Source organism: Momordica charantia (assembly GCF_013281855.1).
Source record: "Momordica charantia cultivar OHB3-1 chromosome 1 unlocalized genomic scaffold, Mcharantia_2.0 BLBB01000001.1, whole genome shotgun sequence".
Lineage (NCBI taxonomy): Eukaryota > Viridiplantae > Streptophyta > Magnoliopsida > Cucurbitales > Cucurbitaceae > Momordica > Momordica charantia.
In genome coordinates this window covers 11042202-11065367 of record NW_028275157.1, presented here as the reverse complement: position 1 = coordinate 11065367, position 23166 = coordinate 11042202, and the positions used below count along the sequence as shown (strand labels likewise).

The following is a 23166-nucleotide window of genomic DNA, read 5'->3' as shown; positions in this document are numbered from 1 at the left end:
ATTTCTCGAGAGAGAGAGAAGAATTCTTGTTCTCTTCATTATATATCTACAAAACCCCTTTAATTTCTCCTTCTCTAAAATCCCACAAAATCCATAAATTCCATCCATATCCTCATCTCTCATATTCTACTTAATTGTTAACATGGAGGCCGGCGTGAGCAATGATCGGAAGGGGTCGCCGGCAGCGGCGGCGGAGGAGGAGAGTGTGATAATGAGAAAGTCAACGCCGCCGCCGTTTCTGGTGAAGACTTATAAAGCAGTGGAGGATCCGGCGACCGACGACGTGATATCGTGGAACGGCGACGGGACGGCGTTTGTGGTGTGGCAGACGGCGGAGTTCGCCAAGGATGTTCTTCCTACTCTCTTCAAGCACTGCAACTTCTCTAGCTTTGTTCGCCAACTTAATACATACGTACGTATCTTTTAATTTTTTTTGTTTTTATGGTTAAATTATGGATTTCGTCCACTAATTTCAATTTGGTCCTTATAAGTTTCGATATGGTCCCTAGTTATTATTTAAACTACTTTTTGCTGCTCACTTGAAAATCTTACCTTTTATCTTCAGCTAAATTTATATAGTTGGTGAGATTTGACCAAAATATAAGGATCAAATGGAAAATTTTGACCGTCAACTCGAAACTTTTGAAAAAATTATTAAATTGACTCAAATCATAAAGGTTTAATTTGATGGGGTGTGATTGGAAATTCAAATTTTAACTTTTAAGGAAATTCTAAATGTCTTTACCAAATCTTGGGTTGAAATATGTTTTGTTTTTAGCTTGGGAATTGACGAGATGAAAGAGAAAATGCATGGGTTTAGATCTTGTTAAGTTTTTACTAAAAATGGAAAATTAAATAGGAAAAGGAAGAACAAGATATAGTTTGGCTAAGTTATGTTTTGTTTTTTGTTTTTAAATTAGGTTTTTTTTTTTTAATTTCTTCGAATCGATTCCTGTAAGAGAGGCTCATTGTCTAAGTAACACAGTAACCAACATAGAGTTTAAATTCAAGACCTCATGATAAATGATACCACAAGGCCCAAGATCCTTGCCCTGTTGCGTTGGTTATCGGGAATGAATAAGTTTTGTTTTGAGTATGATATATATACTTTTTTAATTTTTGAGAATAGGAGAGTGGGTCCATGAATTTTATGATGGGGATTAGATTTTAAAGACAAAATATTATTTACATTTCTTTTCCTTGTCTCTTATTATTTTTTTTTAAGATATTACCCATTCAAACAAAAAGATGTAAAACTAAGGTCGTGAGGAGGTAAACGTTTTGAAATAAACTCAATGGCCTTTTTTGTACCTTAGTTTACTAACAAAAATAAGGAACATGTAAATAACTAATTCTATAAAATTATTTAATATATTTTTACCAATAAATTAATTGAAAAGTTAACGAGGTAAAACAAAGTCAAACCGAACAATACTTCACCCTACAACAAATCTTGATTTTTATTATCGTAGTGATCAGTAGATAAAACACCCATTATATTCGTTAGGAGGGTAAATTTATTGAATTAGAAAAAAAATAAAATAAATAGTAGAAGGGAGAATAAAGTCTTTGTTTCTATCTTCAAAATAAATTTTGATTTTGACCTTTAGAGACTTAGTTTACTTATAAAGATTGATATTTCAAACACAACAAAATGGTTAAGTTGTACTTGTCCAACCTAACTTGATTTTGAATTTTTTCAATCAATAAATTTATTTTATTTGACATGTGGTTTAATTAATTGCATAAATTAAATAATAATCATATTTGTTACCCATACTAAATGGACGATAACAAAAGAAGGCAAAATCTTTAAAAGGCTTTAGTGAGCATATTAAGGCATACTCCTTATTTTTTTTTGTCCAATTTTGTCAATGAAGTTATTATTTATTTAAAATTTTAGTTTAGTTATGTAAAAGACATTTTAAAGTTAAGGATCTATTATATTTATTGTAACTCATTAACTTAAATTTTTGGAGTCTTAAAAAGAAAAATAATAATAATTAAATTGAAATTTTGAGTGGGCCAGAAAATTTTCACTATTACATTTACTTTCTATTTCAATCCTAGTATTTTTTTGTTTGATTGATTTTGTTAATAAGTTTATATTATTTATTTATTTTATTTTGTTTAGATATGTATTAGACACTTTTAAAGTTCACAGTATTTTTTTTTGTTTGATTGATTTTGTTAATAAGTTTATATTATTTATTTATTTTATTTTGTTTAGGTATCTATTAGACACTTTTAAGGTTCAGAGATCTAAATTAACAAACTTATAATATTTAGCCATATCAAGTGCTTGATTCTCTTCTCAAATTCAAACTTTTTCGCAGGGGTTTAGAAAGGTGGCCACGACAAGATGGGAGTTTTGCAACAACAAATTTCAAAAGGGTGAGAAAGAAAAGCTCTGTGAAATACGAAGAAGGAAAGCATGGACGTCCAACAAACAACGCGTAGCCGAAGCATCAGAACATCACGAGCTCGATGAAGATCAAAGATCATCCTCGTCGAACTCGTCGTCTTCGGAGTACAATACTCTCGTGGACCAGAACAAGCGGTTGAAGGAAGAAAACGGGGCCTTAATCTCCGAGCTCGCGAGCATGAAAAACAAGTGTAGAGAGCTTCTTGATTTGGTGGCTAAGTGTGGAAAAAAGAGTTCAAAGGAAGAAGAGGTAGATGAGAGGCCAAAGCTATTTGGAGTGAGGTTGGAGGTTGAAGGAGAGAGGGAGAGGAAGAGAAAAAGAGGAGAAAACAATCAAGAGATCAATGAAACAGCAACTTTCTTGCTATCTCAATCATGCAAAATGAAGGTCAAAGAGGAGAAAGCAATTATTAGATTTTAAAAAGGCTACTAAAAAATCTAGTAGCTTATAGAAAGATTATGCTTGTTAGATGGCAAATAGTGCATTATGAAGAAGTATAGAAACATAATCTGTAAAAAGATTTTATTTGATTTTTTTGTTTTGTTTTTGTTATAATTTATAAAGACTAATAAAGGCTAAATGGCTAACATGTAAAATGGGCACAAGCTCCACTTTTCAATTTATATGATCAATGTGGTGTTGACACGATTCATAAGGGTAAGGGTTAATGTAGATAAAACTCCCTTCATTCATCTTTCTTTTGATTGAAAATTACTCTAGGATTTGTTACCAATGACACGAATCAGATTACTCTTCTTCTGATCCGACAGGTTCTTTCCCAACTCAAATTGAAAAGGCTGTCTCACATCGAGGACCTCGACCTTTCCTAAACCCTATCAGCCAGATAGAGGCAAAAAAATATCTTCAAAGACGATATTCAATAACTGAGAAAGCGCATCCGAACCAATGATATCAGCGACGACTTGCGTGAGACGGGAGCATTAGAGTTTATAGTACTACAAATGTCTGAAGTATTTATTTATTCTTACCAGGGACATAAATTTCAAATATAAAGCCAACCAACAGTTCAATGGTTAAGATATATAGTTATTCTTTAAGATTAAAGTTTGAATTCTCACTCCCACATTTATTATACTGAAAAGAAATTTCATATCACAAATATTATGAACATTTATTTCTCAATAGAATAGAGAAAAATGCAACTTCCACTGTTGGTAAACCACAGTCCTATATTTACACTAGATAGCAGTAATTTCTTTGGGCTTTTTCTGAATAAACAATGTTGGTGTCAAAGCAAAATAAAATAAAATAAAAGTTTTGAAACAATGAATATCTTGATAGATGATAACAACGATGTATAATTATTATAGAAAGAAAGTTTGTCCGCAAACCATCATCAACTTGAATTTGAAATAGCTTCTTCAATAAGAGCAATCTATTGACTTTATTTTAGTTGAAGAATTCAACCGTTTTGATAATGATAATGATAATGATAGAGCTATTTTTCATTAATACGCGTTGAAGACGAAGTAAAACAAACTTGAGAAAGAAAGGATCAAAGAAAATGAGAAATTGAGAATGATCTATAAATGGTTTAAGTAAAAAAAAAAAAAAAACTTAATCGAACCCATATTCGACCAATAGGATGTGGAAGAAAGAAAGCATCAAGCCTCACATAGATCAATTGCCTTGTATTCATTGCTGCTAGATGAACCCATCAGCTAGTCAGAATTAGCTTTGGACTCAAATCCATGCTAAAACAGTAAAATTGACCATTAATTCTATACACTGGTTCGGTTCAATTGGTTGGTCAACTTTTTTAAAAAATAATAATTGGATCCGTACTTTTTGTGCAAAAATATCATCTTTCATTAGGGTTCTCTAAAACGACGTTGTTTTGCTTGGTGCAAAATGAATCATCTTATCTAAATTATTTTTCTCCAATGAAATAATGAATCGCTTGTATATATGACAACAAAACTAATATAATAGCAAATATAACATCATGATGAATTTGGAAACCTAGGAGGGAAAAGAAAAAAACCCAACTCAAATCCACTCATGAAAAGATTTAATTAACGTTGAAACATCTATTAATCTATTAGAGAATATAATCTATCATTGATAGATGTATGATAGACTATATTATAAATATGTTTTTCCATAACAATTGGTGACGATCTATATCGACTGACTACTATCAATTTTCGTTCGTTTATACAATTTTCTAAAATTTAATGTGCGTCTCTAATGGCTACGATTACATCTGAATTACTTGACCAAATGCACAAATGATAAGCAAATAAGCGAATAGGCCTAAGAGAAATTATTCAATGTAGCGGGTACTCATAGATGCATGAGAAAAAGATTATTTTATTTTTTTTTCTTTTTAGGCTAACACGATTTTAAATTTAGTAGATAATGACAAGTGATATGCAAATTTCTGAGCAAACAGTGTCCTCCCTTTGTTGCTCATGGTCTTATAAGCAATAAAACCCCATACCATACATTTTTACATCAAAATGAGTAATTCTCATGCAACATCAAAGCATCTCATATCATATTACAATGTTATATTTACTAAAGTTGTGACATACAAAAATTTCTCAAGAAGTCTCATGGACTTGAATGAGAGCAGATATATTCACTTCTAATTAAGGATTTGAGGCAAAATGATTAAATATTGTTTCTAATGTTGATTGGCCGAGACTGTATTCGGCAATTCCGAGCTGTTTTCTGGATGAGGAAAACAAACATCACAGAGTAGATCAGATTGCTAGTCAAGCCAAGTGATTAAGAAAACTCAGAAGAGCACGAATTAAGTAAATGGATAGATCTTACCTGTTTCTCTCAAGGTGTCCAAAAGCATCTGCAAGCGAGAGGCCGTCCTCCCCACAAGGCAACTACATTTGAGAAGATTTTGAAGCAATTTTTAATGCATCAATCATTCAAGGAAAAGACATACATTACCGTGTAAAAAAATCCACTCGTTATCAATGGCTAGCCAAGAGCTCGAACAGAAACCAAATAAGACTAACCCTGAAAGATAAAAGGATAAAGGAATACAACTCCCCAAGTATTCGAGGTACTTCTTCAGTATTCTCACTCAAGCCTAAACCCTGCTAAAAAAATTGCCATACTTTTCCCGAAGTCCAACCCTTCTATTCATAGCAAACTCCTAAGGACAAACTTGTTAATTACTGTACTACCCCCGGCTACATAGTTCTATCGAGCTCGATATTCAATCCCCAAAATGTTGATTTAGCAAAAGATGAAAGGAGCAATAGGACTAAAAGAATATGCAAATGCCCCATCCTTTGAGGGATCTTCTGGTGCTTGTACTAAATCCTATGCCTCTTCTTCTAAAACTATTTTCACGTCTCTTTCCTTGGGAAGATCATGGAGGCTTTTCTGGGGCAAAGAAGTTTTCAAAGCATGCACAATTTGAAATGATGGTTCAGAAAACTCGTATTTCTGATCTAAATATATCAAGGAGATAGAAATTGTAATTGATAGTTATAGAAACTAAGTTCCAATACTCAGAAAGCCACTACTGATCATAGTCATACCTGATATTTCATACTTAACCCATTGCATCCTTGGAATGTTGCACCAGCAAATGAAGAGAGAATAAATGAATTAATCTCTGAGAACTTCTCTGTGGCTAACCACCACTCACAAAATATAGGCAATGGTATACTGCCTGCAAAAATCCATATAGAAAGGTAACTCAGTACCATAATTTAGTAACTAGACAGTTTTTATTCAGGAAAAAAAAACATGCTGGATGGAATTTACAGCCATCTCTCAAAACACGAATTTAGTTTTGGCCACACTGGCCGTAGAAGCTTTTTACTTGAGGGGGTGCTTCTGGAAGCTCTAATAGGAGTGAATGCCTTTTCTCCTACCCTATGGTGATGGTCTGAAAAGATAAATTTTAGATTTTTTTCCTCGTATAATTGCATTTACTAATAAATTTGTACTCTTAAGACTTTATACTAATAAATTTGTACTCTTAAGACTTAACAAGTACAATATACATGATGGGGTATAGGCCTAGCAAAATGATAAACTACAATAAGGCACTCCTACGTCCCATCATCAAGGATATTTAAGATTTTTTGCTCCATAATGAAAACTAAGAAAAATAATAAGCCAATGGTTGTTTTTGATTTTCTGTTTTTAAAAATTACGCTCAGAAACGTCATTTTTATCAATGTTGTTCTATTAAACATTTTCAAAATCCATGTCAAATTTTGAAAGCCAAAAAGAAGTTCTAAAATTTTTTTTTTTTTTTAATTTTTAAATTTGTCGAAGAATTCAAATACGTTTTCAAGAGTGTTGAAAGTTATAATGAAATTGTATAAAAACAAGCATACTTTTAAAATAGAAAACTAAAAACGAAATAGTTATCAAATGACCCCCAAGAATTTCAAATAAAATAGGATAATTTTATGTCATGATCAAGGAAATATGACGGTTGTCCAAGAGGCATGGACATAAAATGAAAAAAAGGCAGAGTATTCCCTCTAACTTTCAATACCAATTAACTGATAGGTTCAAGTAAAATATGTGCATGAAGAAATGAATCTGACAGACAATGAATTTACAAGATGATGCTACATACACTCACTATCTTTATGAAATGATATTGGCAATGAGATATTTTAAAACTGACTACTTATATTTGAGGCAAAAGAGAAATATAAATTTTAAGGAGATAATGACAAGAAGTCCACGTACCATCTCTGAACAATTGCTCTGTCAATTGTTCACCAAAAACTCCAGGAGCAGTAGACGGTGAGGATACAAGTGTTTTTATTCTTTCTTCATTACCAAGCCAACGTCCAATTATGGTTAACATTTGCCTCGACAAACTAACCTCTGTCACTGATTGATTTTCTGCTGTGATCTCAATAGCTCCAATACAAACTTCAAGGTCATTCAATAAGCTTCTTGGGTGTGAAGGAAAATCAAAAAACCGTTCACGAATGTTTTGGCAAAGCTTATACAAGTCCTCTGAGAGGATTTCATAAGGTTTGACCTGCAGAAAGAGAATTCAAAATCAAAATATTTTTTTGATAACCCAAAATTGGTAGCTATAATTGGGGCACCCGTACCTACCCCAAAGCTCGGATCTAGGAGACATCAAGAGTTTTTGGTATTAAGTTCACCCAAGAGTTTGAATGCAAGACTTTATAGTAGGCGATACACAAGACCCATGCTTTTGCAAATAGGGCTACCCCTTGGGAGCAATTAAAAATCAAACTATTGATATCAAAGAATTATAGGCTGTTTGGAATTGCTTTTGCAGTGGTAAAAAGAAATCATGAAGAATTTTAATGCAAGCAATTATTTTACCGTCACAAAAATCCAAACTAAAGCCTTATGGTGAGTTGAACATACCTTCTAATTTAAACCCTATAATTTGTTTTTCCTTAAAATGCTACTTTATAAAAATGGTAATAAAAAATACTTACATGTTTGGTTACATTTTCTTGATTTTAATCACAAGTTTGTTTGGTTGTACTATATCTAAAATTGATTATACAAATGCCAAATTACCATAAAGTGATTCTACAGTAATTCCAGAAATCACTTTAGAATCACTCTTTGAAGAATCAATTTTTTAGTAATTCTTCAAAAATGATTTAAAATCGATCCGATTACTTCAAAAGTGATTTTTATTTGTTACCGAACACTCTAGATTAGAAAAATAAACATTTTTGGCCTCCAAAATCACTTAAAAAGTAATCCAACTACTCTCCGTATGCCATATATTACAGTACCTCAAGCTCAAGATGATTTCCAAATCGTGTTTTCAAATGCTGGGGACTTCCTATGCACTGTAGTTGTCCCCCGACCTTCAAATGAAAAATAAGCATAGTTAACATACGTTTCTAGGTAAAATCAATAAATGATTCAGTTTGTAGCAAGAATCACTTCCTACCATTATCCCAATACGAGTGCAAAGTGCTTGAGCCTCATTCATGCTGTGTGTGGTGAGAATAAGTGCTGTCTTTCCTTGTCTGGTAGATATCCGGGATATAACATCCCACATGAATCGTTTGGCAATAGGATCCATCCCTAGCAATGAAATAAGACAAATGGGAGTAATTGAATTGTGATGGTGATATATAAAGCACTACGAGGAATAAAATGCTACATAAAAGTTAAGGTCTCATTTATCTACCGAGAATGCAAATGAAGAAAGGAAACCATTTTATTTCATTTCACCAATGTTGTTTACACATGCTTAAAAATATTTTGGGGCCGGGATTTGCACAAAAGTTAAGAATGACATTTTCGACTTGCATCAATGGCATAAAATTAAGAATATAAACAAAAGATTGAATTTATTGCTGTCCATCAGTTTAGGCTTTTGAGTTCAATAGTGATTTAACATGGTATTAGAAAAAGATGTCCTATGTTTGAATTCCTGTAATGTCATTTCCTTCCAATTAATATTGATAGCCACTTGTTACGTTTTGTTGCTAATTTTTAGGCACGCAAGTGAGAGTCTTTTTTTTTCCCTTTTTTTTTTCCAAGAAAAAACTCCTCATTTATTATGAAAATGCCATATATCCAAAATATGAATTAAATCTACCAAACCCATTAGATTAAGCTTTTGAGTTGAGTAGTGGTTTATTCATCCTTAATATAGTATCAGAGCAGGAGGTCTGTGTTCCAACCCCTGCATTGTTGTTCCTTACCAATTTATAATGATTTCCACTTGTTGGACTGTGCAATTATCCAAGCCCACAAGTGAGGAGGAGTGTTAGATATCCAATATATGAATTAAATTTATCCAACCCATCAGTTTAAGCTTTTTGGTTGAGGGGTGATTCGTTTATTCATCCTTAATAGAAAATAAATAAATTTATGGTAACTCATCCGTCTAAGCTTTTGGGATAAATGACGACTTAACATATACCTTGCAAAGGGACAATAATGATTAAATTAAAATCTTGTTTGTTCATTTATTTCAAAGTTGTTGAAAATTATTCACCAAAAACAAACTCGGTTTACAGAAGAATATCAAATATAACCTATCAACAATTAGAAAAAATAGTTATAAGGAGTACCTGTGGATGGCTCATCAAGAATAACGACAGGAGGTTCGCCAATCATTGCAATTGCAACCGAGAGTTTACGTTTGTTTCCTCCACTGAGTGAATATGAAGGTTTATTAGCATGCTTCAGCAAGTCAAAGTCCACCAGTTTCTCCATAACGACCTACACAGATAGTCATACAATCTCAAATTTTTAAACGATGTAGACATCAAACACTAGAGTAAACTTTAATGTATTTACTTTTGAGAAAATTGGTTCAGATTGATTCTTGATTTAGTCTTAAATCTAAAATGGAAACAATAAAGAAAAACAACCAGTCATGTTAGATTTATTGCCTAGACGAGCAATTTAATCGATTCACATCTTATCACACTCAAATCTAAGGCCCGGTTTGATACCATTTTGATTTTCGTTTTCTATTTTAAAAAAATTAGCTTATAAACGCTTCTTTCACCTGTATTTTTTTGCATTCTTATTATTAAGATATCTATAAATGATTAAATTTACCCTAATCCATAAGCTCAATCTTTTGGGATAATTGATGATTTAACATGTAAAATGGTATCAAAACTGGAGATCCTGTGTTTGAACCTCTATATTGTCATTTCCTTCCCATTTAATATTAATTTATACTCATTGGACCTTGTGCAAATTTCTAACCCACTAGTGAGGCGGAGTGTTAAGATAACTATAAAATGAGTAAATTTATCCTAACTAATAAGCTTAAGCTTTTGGGTTTATTGGTAATTTAACCTATAATTATATAATTTAAAAAAAAATTTGAAAATCTAAGCCAACCTTTGAAAAAAAAAACAATTCTTTTTTAAATATTGCCAAAAATTCAAACATGTTTCTTCAAATGATGAAAACCATATCAAAGAAATTGGGAGTAGACATAATTTTTAGAAACAAAAAGCTAAACATGAAATCGAATGGGGGCTAAATAATTCAAGTTGACTAAAAAGGGGCAAGAAAGTAGTGCACGTGAAATCCTTGGATACAAGTTCGCACCAACTATTTTGCAAAAATTACACTGAAAATTGAACAAAGATACGTACATCATTTATCTTGAACTCAGGAACACCTTTTATTCTTGCATAAAGTTCTAGATGTTCCTTGGCAGTAAGGAATTCAAGTAGAGCATCGAACTGAGGGCAATATCCAATCTGCTTACAGATAGAACAAAAAAAAGTTCAGCTGCAGTATATATAACCATTGCAAAAATAATTAGGGTGTAATAACAGAAAAGTTTAAAATAAATGGGTAAAAATAATTGTTTTACATACATGACAACGCGCAGCCTTGGGATCGAATCTTATATCTTTTCCAAAAATGAAAGCAGTTCCCTCACTGGGAGATTCTTCACCTGGAAACGTTTAGCTTTAACATTGAAATTATATTGACTTTAGAAGATTTAGGATGACGAATATTTGAAAACTGTGGGGAGGGAAAAGAACGATAATTAATTTAAAAAGCTACAGATATTTTGTAAAGGATTAAATCTAAAGTTATATGGATTAAGTGTTGGACTTCTTGATTAAACAATGGGAACTCCTTTGATAAGTTATTGCGCTATACCAAAGTTATATTGATTGATCCGGTGAATCAGTAAAAATCTCGATAAGTTTCATTAACAATTAACTAAATGAAAGCTCGGATTCTCATACAAAATACGAGAATTGATGTACCCCCTTATCAAGAGTTTTGCCATAGTAGAAACTAAGAGGGAAAAACAGGTTATACCAGTAAGCATTGATAGGGTTGTTGTCTTCCCAGCACCATTTGTTCCTAAAAACCCAAAGCATTCTCCCTCTTGAACTGAGAAAGTTAAAGAATCCACTGCAACTTTCTTGTGGAGATAATTTTCTCCAGGATATACCTGAAAATGGTCACAAATGACTAAGATGCTACAATGATGTTCAACTCTCAATGTCAACAAAGTTAAGTTCAATCCTATCCAAGTAGAAGATTAAAAAAAAAAAAAAAAGCTTAGATTCATGCAATAATTTTAATGCTATGAAGAATCTCGACTTCCCCAATCAAACTTCCAATCTCCCCTTTGTATGGTTAAATGTCCACTTTCATGTTAAGTATACGGATAGCAGGCAGATTATAGAAAATGTAAATAAGGGATATACTTCACTTTACTTAAAAAATGCAACTTTTCATGCCTTTAAGAACATTACATTTACTTCTAACATTACAAATTACTTTTGTAGTCCCTAAAGCTATTTATAACGATAAATAATAGCCATTTTACCTTCAATTACTGAGAACTACACAACATTGATTATCACCATAATGAATGTAAAAATAAAAACTATTTATTAGGACGTAAGAGGGGAATTGGCCTATTAATTATTCGGGAGGAATAAAATTGGTTCATCCCACTAAAGCTGAGGGAAGAATTTGCCTATCGTTTATGGTTAGAAAAGGAACTGAACTAGAGAGGAAAACATGCCTACTAGCAAAAAGGGAAAAGATCATTTTTTAGCCATAAATTTTCCATTTCATATAACCTAAACTTGAATAAGTGATGCAATTATTATCCTCATTTAGTTAAATTCATATTTCGCAGCCACATACTGTAATGGTTGGACAATACTATTTTGTAGAAATTGATTCTTTTGGTCATGTTGGATGCTTTTTGACTTGATTTCAATATTTTATTGTTGAGTTTGAACACTTTTATTCTACTTTAGTTTGTTGCTAGGTCTGGGTAATTTTGAGGTTCAGTTTGGTCAATTCTAACTCTAGAGTGTTTTTTTATTTGATTTTTTTTTAATATGTATTGGTTGGTTTAGGAGTAGTTTTCTAATTTAGTTTTGAGGAGGTATTATTTGTGCCTTATTCAAGCCATTTTGTTTTTCAAAGTTTATGGTTAAATTGACAAATTGAGCCAAGCACACGGGTAAGATATAAAAATATTCCTAGAAAAATCATATAAAAGAGTATCTAAACTACCCTTAGTTTCTGTGTGAGGCTGGGAGGAACCAAAGAAACATAAATTTGGGTGAGTAACCTAAAGGTAATACAATTTAAGATTGACATGTAATAATTAGTCTTCTCAATGGTGTTCTATTCATCTTTGTTCAAGAACTATTCTTCCAACATTAATTGTGGTTCTTGGAATGCCTTATTTTCTCTCCTTAGTTTTTCGGTCTTTTCTACGTACTTCTTTTTTGGTCTTGTTTTTCTTTTGTTGTTTCATTCACTCCTTTGTGAGTTTGTATCTTTGAAGAACTTTTGCTTATTTTCATTCATAAATAAAAATTTCATATCTTGTTAAACAAACCTACAAATATCCCATCATAATCAATTCAATAGAAAATTGTAAAGAAAATACCTTTCGAAGATTACTCAAGCAAATAATGGCATTGTCAGTAGAACCTGATAGCACCCTATTTCTTTCTGCTTTCACATCTACATCGACATCAAAATCAGGAGTAGCATACTCTGAAGAAGGAGCAAGAAGGGGTTCCAAGCTAGGGGGTGAAGTTCCCATTTCAAGATTTGTGAGACTATTCCTCCAACGGTTCATCCACCGTCCCTTGACTGCACTTGGAGTCAATTTATGGAGAGGCAGCAGTTCAAAACCAAGAGTTAAGAGGAAGTAAGAAACACACTGTCAGAAGGAAAAAAAATTAATCAGAGAAGATAAAATATTGCATAGATAGACTTGGTACTAAGTTGAGAGAACATTTAAAACCATACTTACTCAATTTTCATCAAGATGACTCTCGTCAACATGTCAATCAACTAAAATGAATTTGAATCATGAACTAAATAAATTATTGTCAACTTTACGGTAATATTCCGGACAATATGAAGGGCATTTTTGTCACATTGTAATTTGTTTCTAGATATTTAATTATATGTTTAAAGATACTCATTGACTATCATTTTGCCTCTTTTTTGGAAACAAATTACCCTAAGATTAATTGTCAGGACAGTTAATAAATTGCCTCATAAACCTTCAATTTAAGTAAGCTTTAGCGCATTGGAGGGTCATCTCATATATTTATAATTTACAAACTAAAACCTACTTCAGCTTATAAAAACTTCCTTCTACCTCATTGTCTTTTCCTTCTTGTTCCTGCTCAAAGAGATTCTCCCTTCTTCCAGTAAAACGTGAGATAGGTGTATGAAAGAGAAGGCAAGCTCAAGCCTAACGATTCAAAGAAATGATTAGTTTCTTCTTCCTTTCTAGTGTTACGAGTATATTGTTTATTTAGTCAGATTTAAGAAAAATTAAACTTGTGAAAGCTTGAGGATAAGGGTTTTCGTGGAATTGACATTTGGTTTTATGTGAATGACATTTAGTCACATAGAGTAAGGAGCAATGGAACGCTCTCTCTTTAGGTCTTTCGTATTTCGATTCCTATATAAGTTAAAGTTCATTTGCAATGTCCTCAGTGGGTTTTTCAGTTTATTAGAGAGACTTAATTGTCATGGATCATGGTTCCAACTTTCAAGTAGCTGCTCTGTGATAGATGAGTATTTTTTCTTGAGACGATCTAATGAAGTATTTATGTTAGACGAAAAAAGAAAGAACCGTAGATTTGGGATTTTTCTTTCCTAGAACCGATTGCAATGGGTTGAAGAGGTTATTGTGGATTTAATCCAACATCTGCTAAAAGTTCATTTCTTCAAGCAATCTTGGGAAGTTGAAGGCACTTGCTGTATTAGGAAATTTCTAAATCAATTTGGTTGGAGTTTCGAATGTGCAACCTGTAGAAAATCAAGCTAAAGTTGAACCAATTCAGCTAGAAATTAGGAAGTTAGCTAAGATCTTTTAAACTAAATTGTTTCTTTTTAGTTCATATGGTTAGAGCCCCTTGTATAAATATGGATGTTACTCACCACTTGAGGAATAAGAAAAAATCTCTCTCCTATACAAAGCTTCATGGTATCGGAGCTTTGATTTTTTTTCCCCTCAAAACCTTAGCTTCGTCGCCAGAACCCTAGCCAAGCCGGACTAGCTTTCTTCTTCAGACGAAGCCGTCGCCTCTGTCACTACCCTTAGACGAAGCCGCCGTCATCGCTGCCTCCGTCGCCTCCGCCTCCGCCACCATACTTTTTTTTTTCCTTCAGAGAGTGACCTAATTGTTCTCTTTATTTCCTCTTATTTATTATACATTCTCCCATAAGGACAACACTACTGAACTTCTACGCTTTATTATACCACTTTAACTTGCCCGTTGGTCTTTTTAGAGAGAAAATTAAACAAAAAACAGAGAATTGAATGGGTTATCAAACAACCTTTTTTTCTAAAACTAAAAACCAAAAACCAAAAACAAGGAATGAAATGGTTCTCAAATAGGCCCGGTTGGATTTATTAATATTTGTGTCAATATTAGTTGTCAATATTTAGTCTTTATTGTTGATATTCAGTCTTTATGGTGTTTATTACTTTCCTTGTTTGTAGTAGGTCATTCTCCTATATAAGAAGACCTAAGTTACATGTTTGAATCAAGGAGTATATTTTTTACTCTCTCCAATTAACATGGTATCAGAGCTTAGGAAGTAAACCCTAACTCTCAAAACCCTAGCCATCATCAAAAATACCAAAACCTAATTTCAAAACCCTAGCCGTCAATCAAAACCCTGGCTGTCAATCAAAACCCTAGCCGGCATCCATTCCTCCTTCCGGTAAGTCTACCTCCGACGAACTCCCCACGACAACGCAGCTGTTGCCGTCGATCCGTCGTCCTCACCGTCGATCTGCACCGGTGACATCCGCACAGATCCGCCGCTACTCCCATCTGCGACGCAACCTGTCGTTCGCCGGTCTCCGTCATCCGCACAGATCCACCGCGACGTGACCCCTTATCAGTCGACCTCATCAGTCGACCTCCGCGTCCCTTCGTCTGGTATTCGCGATCGCCCATCTTTGCCTGGCGCACATCCTCGCCGTCTTCGATCCGCCAGCACTCTTGTCGGTCACCATCTTCTGCTCACAGTCGACCTCTTCTGCTCGCAGATCTCACCACCGCCTCTGTAATCATCGTCAATCCTGTCCGTCGGAGATTTTCTAAGTATTGCATTGTTCAGGGCTTTGGTTCAAATCGGTTCGGGTTGGTTCATCTGCCGTAACTTATTCTGACTTGGTTCGAATCTCCTGGTTATAGTTATCTCATTTCTAATATCAATTTGTGGCCTGATTTGATTTGGTTAATTACTATCTGGTGGTGTGATTCTGTTGTCAGTTTTTGTTCAGGCAAAGTTGTTCAGGACAAGTTGTTTATTTAAAATGGTCCAAATCTCAACTGACAATGGTAGAGAAATGTTTGGTGATAGTCGTGGTGACTCAAGTATAGAGCAAATTCATCATATCCTAAAATTGCTATCCTCCAATTTACCTTCTAATAACTCATGTGTATCCTTGACACAAACAGGTATTTATTCTAAGGCTTTCTCGTGTAGTAACTCATCTCCATGGATTATAAATTCTGGAGCTTCTGATCATATGACAAGTTCTTGTAATCTCTTTGAATCATACCTTCCTTCATATTCCAATGAAAAAGTTAGAATTGCAGATGGTAGTTTTTCTTCTGTTGCAGGCAAAGGAACCATTAAATTGACTGAGACCATTTCGTTACAGTCTGTCCTTCATGTTCCACAATTAGCATGTAATCTTTTATCTGTCAACCAACTTTCTAAAGATTCTAATTGTCGTGTTACTTTCTTTGAATCCCATTGTATTTTTCAGGATCAGAACTCGGAGAGGATAATTGGCCGCGGTAGGATGATTGATGGTCTCTACTACTTTGATGAAGGTACCTTTAGTAATAAAATAACTCAGGGTCTTAGTAGTATTAGTTCTCTTCCTGTTAGGGAACAAATTATGCTTTGGCATCCTAGACTAGGACATCCCAGTTTTTTCTATTTAAAATATATGTTTCCAAAGTTATTTAAAGGAATTGATTGTTCATCTTTTAATTGTGAAAGTTGTTTTTTAGCAAAAAATCATCGCTCCACATATTTTCCAAAACCTTATAAAGCTTCCAAACCATTTTACTTAATTCACAGTGATGTTTGAGGTCCTTCTAAAATCAGTACTCATAGTGGAAGAAGATGGTTTATTATTTTCATTGACGATCATACTCGCCTGTCTTGGGTTTATTTAATGTCAAAAAAATCTGAGGTGAAAGACATTTTCAAAAACTTTTATGAGATGATTGAAACTCAATTTCAAACAAAAATTTGTATTTTACATTCTGATAATGGAACTGAGTATTTTAATGAGTTTTTGGGAAATTTTTTGAAAGAAAAAGGTATGGTTCATCAGTCTACTTGTCGGGATACTCCTCAACAAAATGGGATTGTTGAAAGAAAAAATAGGCATTTACTTAAAGTAACACGTGCTATAATGTTTTCTATGCATGTTCCAAAATATTTATGGGGGGAAGCGATTCTCACAGCGACCTACCTAATAAATAGAATTTCAGAACTCCCATTGAGTCATTTAAAAATATTTTTCCAACATCCCGCATATATTCTGATCTACCTCTCAAAGTTTTTGGGTGTACTACTTACGTTCACACACCTAGTCATTTCAGGTTGAAACTTGACCCTTGCGCTATTAAATGTGTTTTCTTAGGCTATGCTTCAGGTCAAAAAGGTTACAAATGTTTTGATCCTCAGACAAAAATTTTTTTTGTGAGTATGGATGTGTCTTTCTTAGAAAATCAACCATATTTTACCCAAAATTCTCTTCAGGGGGAGAAAATGAATTTGGAAAATAATTTTTGGGATATTTCTGTTCCCCTTCCTAGTCCTACCTATTTGGATTTTACGAGTCCTTCGATGCCAAGCATAGAAACTGTCCAATTAGGGGGAGAAAAATACTACAAAACGATTTTGCGAATCCTAGTTCTGAGTTAAAGTTTTATACTAGAAGGAAATTCAATCAGAGGAACCAAGATCAAATAGTTACTCCTTCACAAAGCCAATCTGAGACTCCGAGAAATGAAACTGAACTGTCTGATAATCCTCTCTCTTCAACATTGTCTGGTAATCCCTCTTCTTCAAATTTTCAAAATAATTCACCTGTTGTCTCTGACCTTGATGTTCCCATAGCTATTAGAAAAGGCGTTAAAAGTTGTACCAAATATCCTATTTCGAACTACATTTCATATGAAAAACTATGAAATAGTCATAAGGCCTTCACATCTAGGATAACTAATTTGTTTGTTCCAAGGAATATACATGAAGCTTTAGAAGATCCAAATTGGAAACTAGCTGTCATGGAGGAGATGAATGCTCTAAAGCAAAACAGTACTTGGGAGATAGTAGAATTTCCAAAGGACAAGAAACCAGTGGGATGTAAATGGGTGTTTACCGTAAAATGTAATGCAGATGATAGCATTGAGAGATACAAGGCTAGATTGGTAGCTAAAGGCTTCACACAAACCTACGGGATAGATTATCAGGAAACATTTGCTCCTGTTGCAAAAATTAACTCCATTAGAGTTCTTTTGTCTCTTGCAGTTAATTCAAATTGGCTTCTCCACCAACTTGATGTGAAAAATGCTGAAGAAGTTTTTATGGATTTGCCACCAGGTTTTGAAAAAGAACTCGGTTGGAATAAAATCTGCAGATCAAAGAAATCTCTATGGCCTCAAACAGTCTCCTAGAGCTTGGTTCGAACGATTTGGAAAAGTCATATCGAGTTATGGATTTCTCCAGAGTCAAGCTGACCATACTATATTTTATAAACACTAAGAATAATAAAATCTCAATTCTGATTGTCTATGTAGATGATATTATTCTCACTGGTGATGATGAAGCAGGACTAGCTGGTCTCAAGAAAAATCTGGCAAGTGAGTTTCAAATCAAGGACTTGGGAACATTAAAATATTTTCTAGGAATAGAATTCGCAAGATCGAAGAAAGGTATATTCGTTAATCAAAGAAAATATGTTCTTGACTTACTTGGAGAAACAGGATTGCTTGGTTGCAAGATCGCAGAAACTCCTATTGAACCTGACTTGAAATTACAAGCAGCAAATGCAAAAGAAATAAAGGATAGAGAGCAATACCAGAGACTCGTGGGAAGATTAATTTATCTGTCACATACACGACCGGATATTGCATTTGCTGTAAGTATGGTAAGTCAATTCATGCATGCACCTGGACCAACTCATTTTGAAGCTGTCTACAGAATCTTGAGATATTTGAAGGGAACTCCTGGAAAAGGTATTTTATTCGAAAAGAATAACCACTTCCAAGTAGAAGTTTATACTGATGCAGATTGGGCTGAAAGTACTACCGACAGAAGGTCTACTTCTGGTTACTGTTCCTTTGTTGGAGGAAACCTAGTTACATGGAGAAGCAAAAAACAAAATGCAATGGCCAGGAGCAGTGCTGAAGCAGAGTTTAGAGCATTGACTCATGGAATTTGTGAAGGTATATGGATCAAAAGGATACTTGAAGAATTGAAGATTCCTCAGCCGACACCTATACGAATTTATTGTGACAATAAGTCTGCCATATCTATAGCTCATAACCCAGTGCTACATGACCGAACCAAACATATCGAGGTTGACAAACATTTTATTAAAGAGAAGATTGATGCAGGTACAATATGTATCCCTTATCTTCCGACAACAGAGCAAATTGCCGATGTTTTAACCAAGGGACTTCCAAAGAAACAATTCGACAATTTAATCAGCAAGCTGGCTATGGACGACATCTTCAAACCAGCTTGAGGGGGAGTGTTGGATTTATTAATATTTGTGTCAATATTAGTTGTCAATATTAGTCGTCAATATTTAGTCTTTATTGTTGATATTCAGTCTTTATGGTGTTTATTACTTTCCTTGTTTGTAGTAGATCATTCTCCTATATAAGAAGACCTAAGTTACATGTTTGAATCAAGGAGTATATTTTTTACTCTCTCCAATTAACAGGCCCTCAGTTATTTGATTAAGTATTTGTTTGCAATGCTCATCCAACACAATCTACAATAAAAAAGCCTCTAGAGGTAACATCAACCACATTTCCCATGAATATGAAAATCAAATATATTCCCCAAAAGCTGCATCCATAAAGTTGTAATTAGTCGTAATACAAATCAGTGCCAGGGATACACAAACCTGAACTGCAAGATAACACATCGAGGCACCCGTAACATTCCAATCATATACCCCATCACTTGTTTTATCTTTCATCCCCTGCCGAAGAAGAGCCAATGAGGCAAGTCCATCAGCAAAGCAAAAGCCAGGTGATATTCTGAAGAATTTCTGCACAAATACCCGATTAAGTGAGAAAAAATTAATGCTAAATCCATGCTTGGTGATGAGAGAACAAATTTTCTGAGGAAAAAAGAACTGAGATAAGCAGATCTGCATCAAGATGCTACACTGTCAGTTTAACTGCCACAGTTGTACACGACGGTTGAAAATCAACAGCAATGTGAGAAAAAGTAAAAATTCCCGTTGATAATCGGTCACAGATGTGCACAAAATCGAGATATTAAATTTGGAAAGACTAAGGTGATGGCACGGTTAGCTGATTCAATGGAGAAAGATATAGTTCGAAGTTACTTTTTCCTATCTACAAATTAGACTACGTGGTTTCTATAGCAAAGACTGACCGTGGATAAATCTCTCTGAATTATGAAATTAAATCTCAAATCCATATTTGCTAAGTATTAAATCTCCCATCCTTACATCCCCACTTGACTTGAGTTGCTTAAAAGAGTGGAGACTGTTCCAAAAGACCTTGATAGGTCCTTTCAGCATGATTTGTCTTTACTCACATGCTTCTTCAAAAAATTCCTCCAACCTAAAGATGGCTCCAAGTCAACATACTTAACTTTGAATTTTCTTATGAGTTATGATTGAGCTACCGAAAAGGAAAGTAAGCCTTGTTGGTATAAGTAGTTACAATCAATATTCTTTTAAGCCTTTCTTAACCATGCTGGTATGATCTCAAGATCCCTCTCATTTATTCTTTTAAGCCTTTCTTAACCATGCTTGTATGATCTCAAGATCCCTCTCATTTAGATGTAGCATTGGTTCATTCATGTACTCCTCCTATCTACTCGAGTATCACAGAGACCAAAAATAGATACCTTTTGAAAGTTCAGAAACTAAAATCGATATTCCAAGAGTTAAGGTACCAAAATGAGATTTGAAACTTTAAATTAATATGACAAATTAAACATTAATTGAATAATTTTTTGAATAAGAGATAAAATGGATGAAAATGAAGAAAAAAGTTAAAGGATACAAACTACAAAAGAGAAAAAGGACTAAATAGCCAAATAAAGAACAAATCTTCAAATATTACAAGAGAACAAAACATTGAGGAACGAAACGCCTAATATCTTAAAATACTAATTAAAGCTTCTAATTTGAATTTAGGATCTACCACTTGATCGCATACAAAAATTTAAGTACTCTTAATTTCTTATCAAGAACCATGAAAGAAAATATCTCTAGATACAACAGAAGACGAGAAAACCATTTACAATAATATTGACTTGTAAACCAATCAACTTCAATCAATGGCAATAACAAATGTATAAAGAGAATCAACCTTAAAAAGAGAATTTGTTTTTGCCGTTGCTTCAATCAGCCCCATAATAAATGAAATAACCATAAGAATGAGTCCAGTGAAAAAGTGGACTGAGAGAACCACGTTCTGCAGAGAAGATGAGACAGCATTAGTAATAATGATAGTTCATATCATATATTTTTAGATACGGCAAAAGAGTGAATTTTCTTCGACCTGGGCCACGGTATGGTCCAAAAAGAAAAATGTAAGGCAATATGTTGATGATGCAATGGCCAATCCATACTCCAAAAACATGACAGCCGTTGCTAGAAATCTACCTTTACCAATAAATTGATCCATACCTGCAAACATTTTTCAATGTGACAAAGATAAATATAAATTTACAAAGTATACCACAAGATTATCAGAACTAACAGGTGAACAGAGGACTGACGTCAATTTAAGGAAATATAAAAAGTTAACATATAAAAATTTTTGTAGACTTGATAAATGACTAAATTTACCATAATCAATCAGTTTGAACTCACAATGTAATCTAACATGGTATCAGAGTAGGAGATCTTGTATCCAAACTCCTATAATGTCATTTCCTCCACAACTAATATTGATAACCACTTGTTGGGCCTTGTATAAATTTTCAAGCCCACAAGGGGAGGGGAGTGTTAAAGTATTGATAAATGATTAATTTATCGTAACTCACCAATTTAAGTTTTCGAGTTATATGGTGATTTAACAAATTTAAACTAACATCTTTTCAACTGAGGCTATATTTAAAAATAATTTAAATATTTCAAATCCTCAAGAAATGCAAAATCTTCCATTTGTCTCTAGTTGGGCAGTGTCAACGCCATAGACAAGATTCAGTTCAGACATCCAACCTTGGTGCTTAGTGTCACAATCACACTTTCATGGGACTCAGGAAGCGATTGTTCGGAACTTGCTTTCACCCTCTAGCAAGTCAGCCAATGCGGAAATGAATAGCCGGTGGCACAAAGGCTATATGTCGCAACCTCCACCCCCGTTCTCGAGAAAACGGTTTGGAAAACGGGGTTAGAGAAAAAGGTTTTGGAAAACGTTTGTAAGCATTTTGGAAGTTGTTGTAAGCTTGAATGCAAGATAATAGATTAGCGGCAAGACAAGAATACAACGCAATGTAGGGAGGAGACTAGGTGTACCCCCCAAGGTAGATTATAAAGCATTTTGCCCTTGGCAGGTGTGAACATGCAAAGTGGCGAGGAGTCACTCGCTACCAAAAGTACAAGGAAAACTAAATACATGACATGAAAGTATGTGGAAAGAGGTTGTTATGGGCATGCGGCCACGGGCAACAGGCCCTGGACAAGCATGACCATGACATTCTCCCCCACTTAAATGGTTGACGTCCCCGTCAACTGTCGCTGCTCGAACTCTTCAATTGCTGCTGCAGCTGTCTTCAGTACGCTCCCAACTTATCTCTTCATCTGGGAGCCCTTTCCACTTGACTAGGAATTCCTGGACGTCCCGTCGTGGTCTTCCTACTCGGCGTGTTCTTTCGGCGAGGATTGACTCAACTTCTTTGTCAACCTTGTTTGTCAACGTGACTGCTGGACGGGTTACCTCGTTTCGTGTAGGGTCGACAGTGTCGGGATGGTAAGACTTCAAGTTGCTCACGTGGATTACTGGATGGACTTTCATCCACGGGGGTAGTTGAACCCTATAAGATGTCTTGCCCACCTTCTGAAGGATGTTGACGGGTCCTTCATATTTTCGCACCAGGCGTTGGTCTTTGTTACCTCGGAACCGAAGCTGTTCAGGTCTCAGCTTCACAAGGACTTGATCTCCTGCTTGGAATTCTAATGGTCTTCGCTTTTTGTCTGCCCACTTTTTCATGTGTTTAGACGCCTTCTCTAGGTATGCTCGGGCCACTTCGGTGGATTGACGCCATTCCTTCGTGAAATTGTAGGCTTGAGGGCTCTTGCCCACATAAGGATGGTCGACAACATGAGGTAACACCGGTTGTCGCCCGCACACGATTTCGAAAGGGGTTCTTCCCGTGGTGGTGCTTTTTTGGCAATTGAAACAGAATTGAGCTACATCGAGCATCTGGATCCAGTTCTTTTGCCGAGCATCAATAAAGTGGCGGATGTACTCTTCTAGCATTCTGTTGAAGCGTTCCGTCTGTCCGTCTGTCTGTGGGTGAT

The 23166-nt window shown here is 34.5% G+C and overlaps 2 protein-coding genes across 12 annotated transcripts in view; one reads left to right on the top strand and one right to left on the bottom strand.

Annotated features, from left to right (window-relative positions):
- Window positions 1-3074, top strand: LOC111020012 (heat stress transcription factor B-3). The gene is made up of 2 exons (XM_022296549.2): window positions 1-412; window positions 2337-3074. Exons 1-2 carry the CDS (start codon window positions 143-145, stop codon window positions 2844-2846), a joined length of 780 nt encoding a protein of 259 aa, XP_022152241.1. The 5' UTR covers window positions 1-142; the 3' UTR covers window positions 2847-3074.
- Window positions 3075-4821: 1747 nt separating this feature from the next.
- The window catches only part of ABCA1 (ATP-binding cassette A1), a 101010-nt gene continuing 82665 nt past the window's right edge, over window positions 4822-23166 (bottom strand). For 7 of the 11 annotated variants that reach the window (XM_088124926.1, XM_022296536.2, XM_088124979.1 and 4 more), the window contains 14 exons: window positions 21200-21327; window positions 21008-21112; window positions 19561-19707; window positions 12808-13086; window positions 11205-11340; window positions 10748-10827; window positions 10520-10627; window positions 9473-9623; window positions 8338-8474; window positions 8177-8251; window positions 7131-7431; window positions 5957-6090; window positions 5229-5290; window positions 4822-5123 (listed from right to left, as the gene is read on the bottom strand). In XM_088124926.1, coding sequence (XP_087981052.1) covers window positions 5042-5123; window positions 5229-5290; window positions 5957-6090; window positions 7131-7431; window positions 8177-8251; window positions 8338-8474; window positions 9473-9623; window positions 10520-10627; window positions 10748-10827; window positions 11205-11340; window positions 12808-13086; window positions 19561-19707; window positions 21008-21112; window positions 21200-21327 — 1925 coding nt within the window. In that variant the 3' untranslated portion in view covers window positions 4822-5041. Of the gene's footprint in view, window positions 5124-5228; window positions 5291-5956; window positions 6091-7130; window positions 7432-8176; window positions 8252-8337; window positions 8475-9472; window positions 9624-10517; window positions 10628-10747; window positions 10842-11204; window positions 11341-12807; window positions 13087-19560; window positions 19708-21007; window positions 21113-21199; window positions 21328-23166 lie in introns of those variants that run through there. The other 4 variants (XM_088125146.1, XM_088125183.1, XM_088125213.1 and 1 more) reach the window with 2 other exon arrangements.

Bases quoted from the DNA above. Each gene is read 5' to 3' on its own strand.
- LOC111020012 (XM_022296549.2), top strand. From the start codon at position 143: ATGGAGGCCGGCGTGAGCAATGATCGGAAGGGGTCGCCGGCAGCGGCG. The intron at 413-2,336 runs GTACGTATCTTT...ACTTTTTCGCAG, and splicing joins TTCGCCAACTTAATACATAC to GGGTTTAGAAAGGTGGCCAC.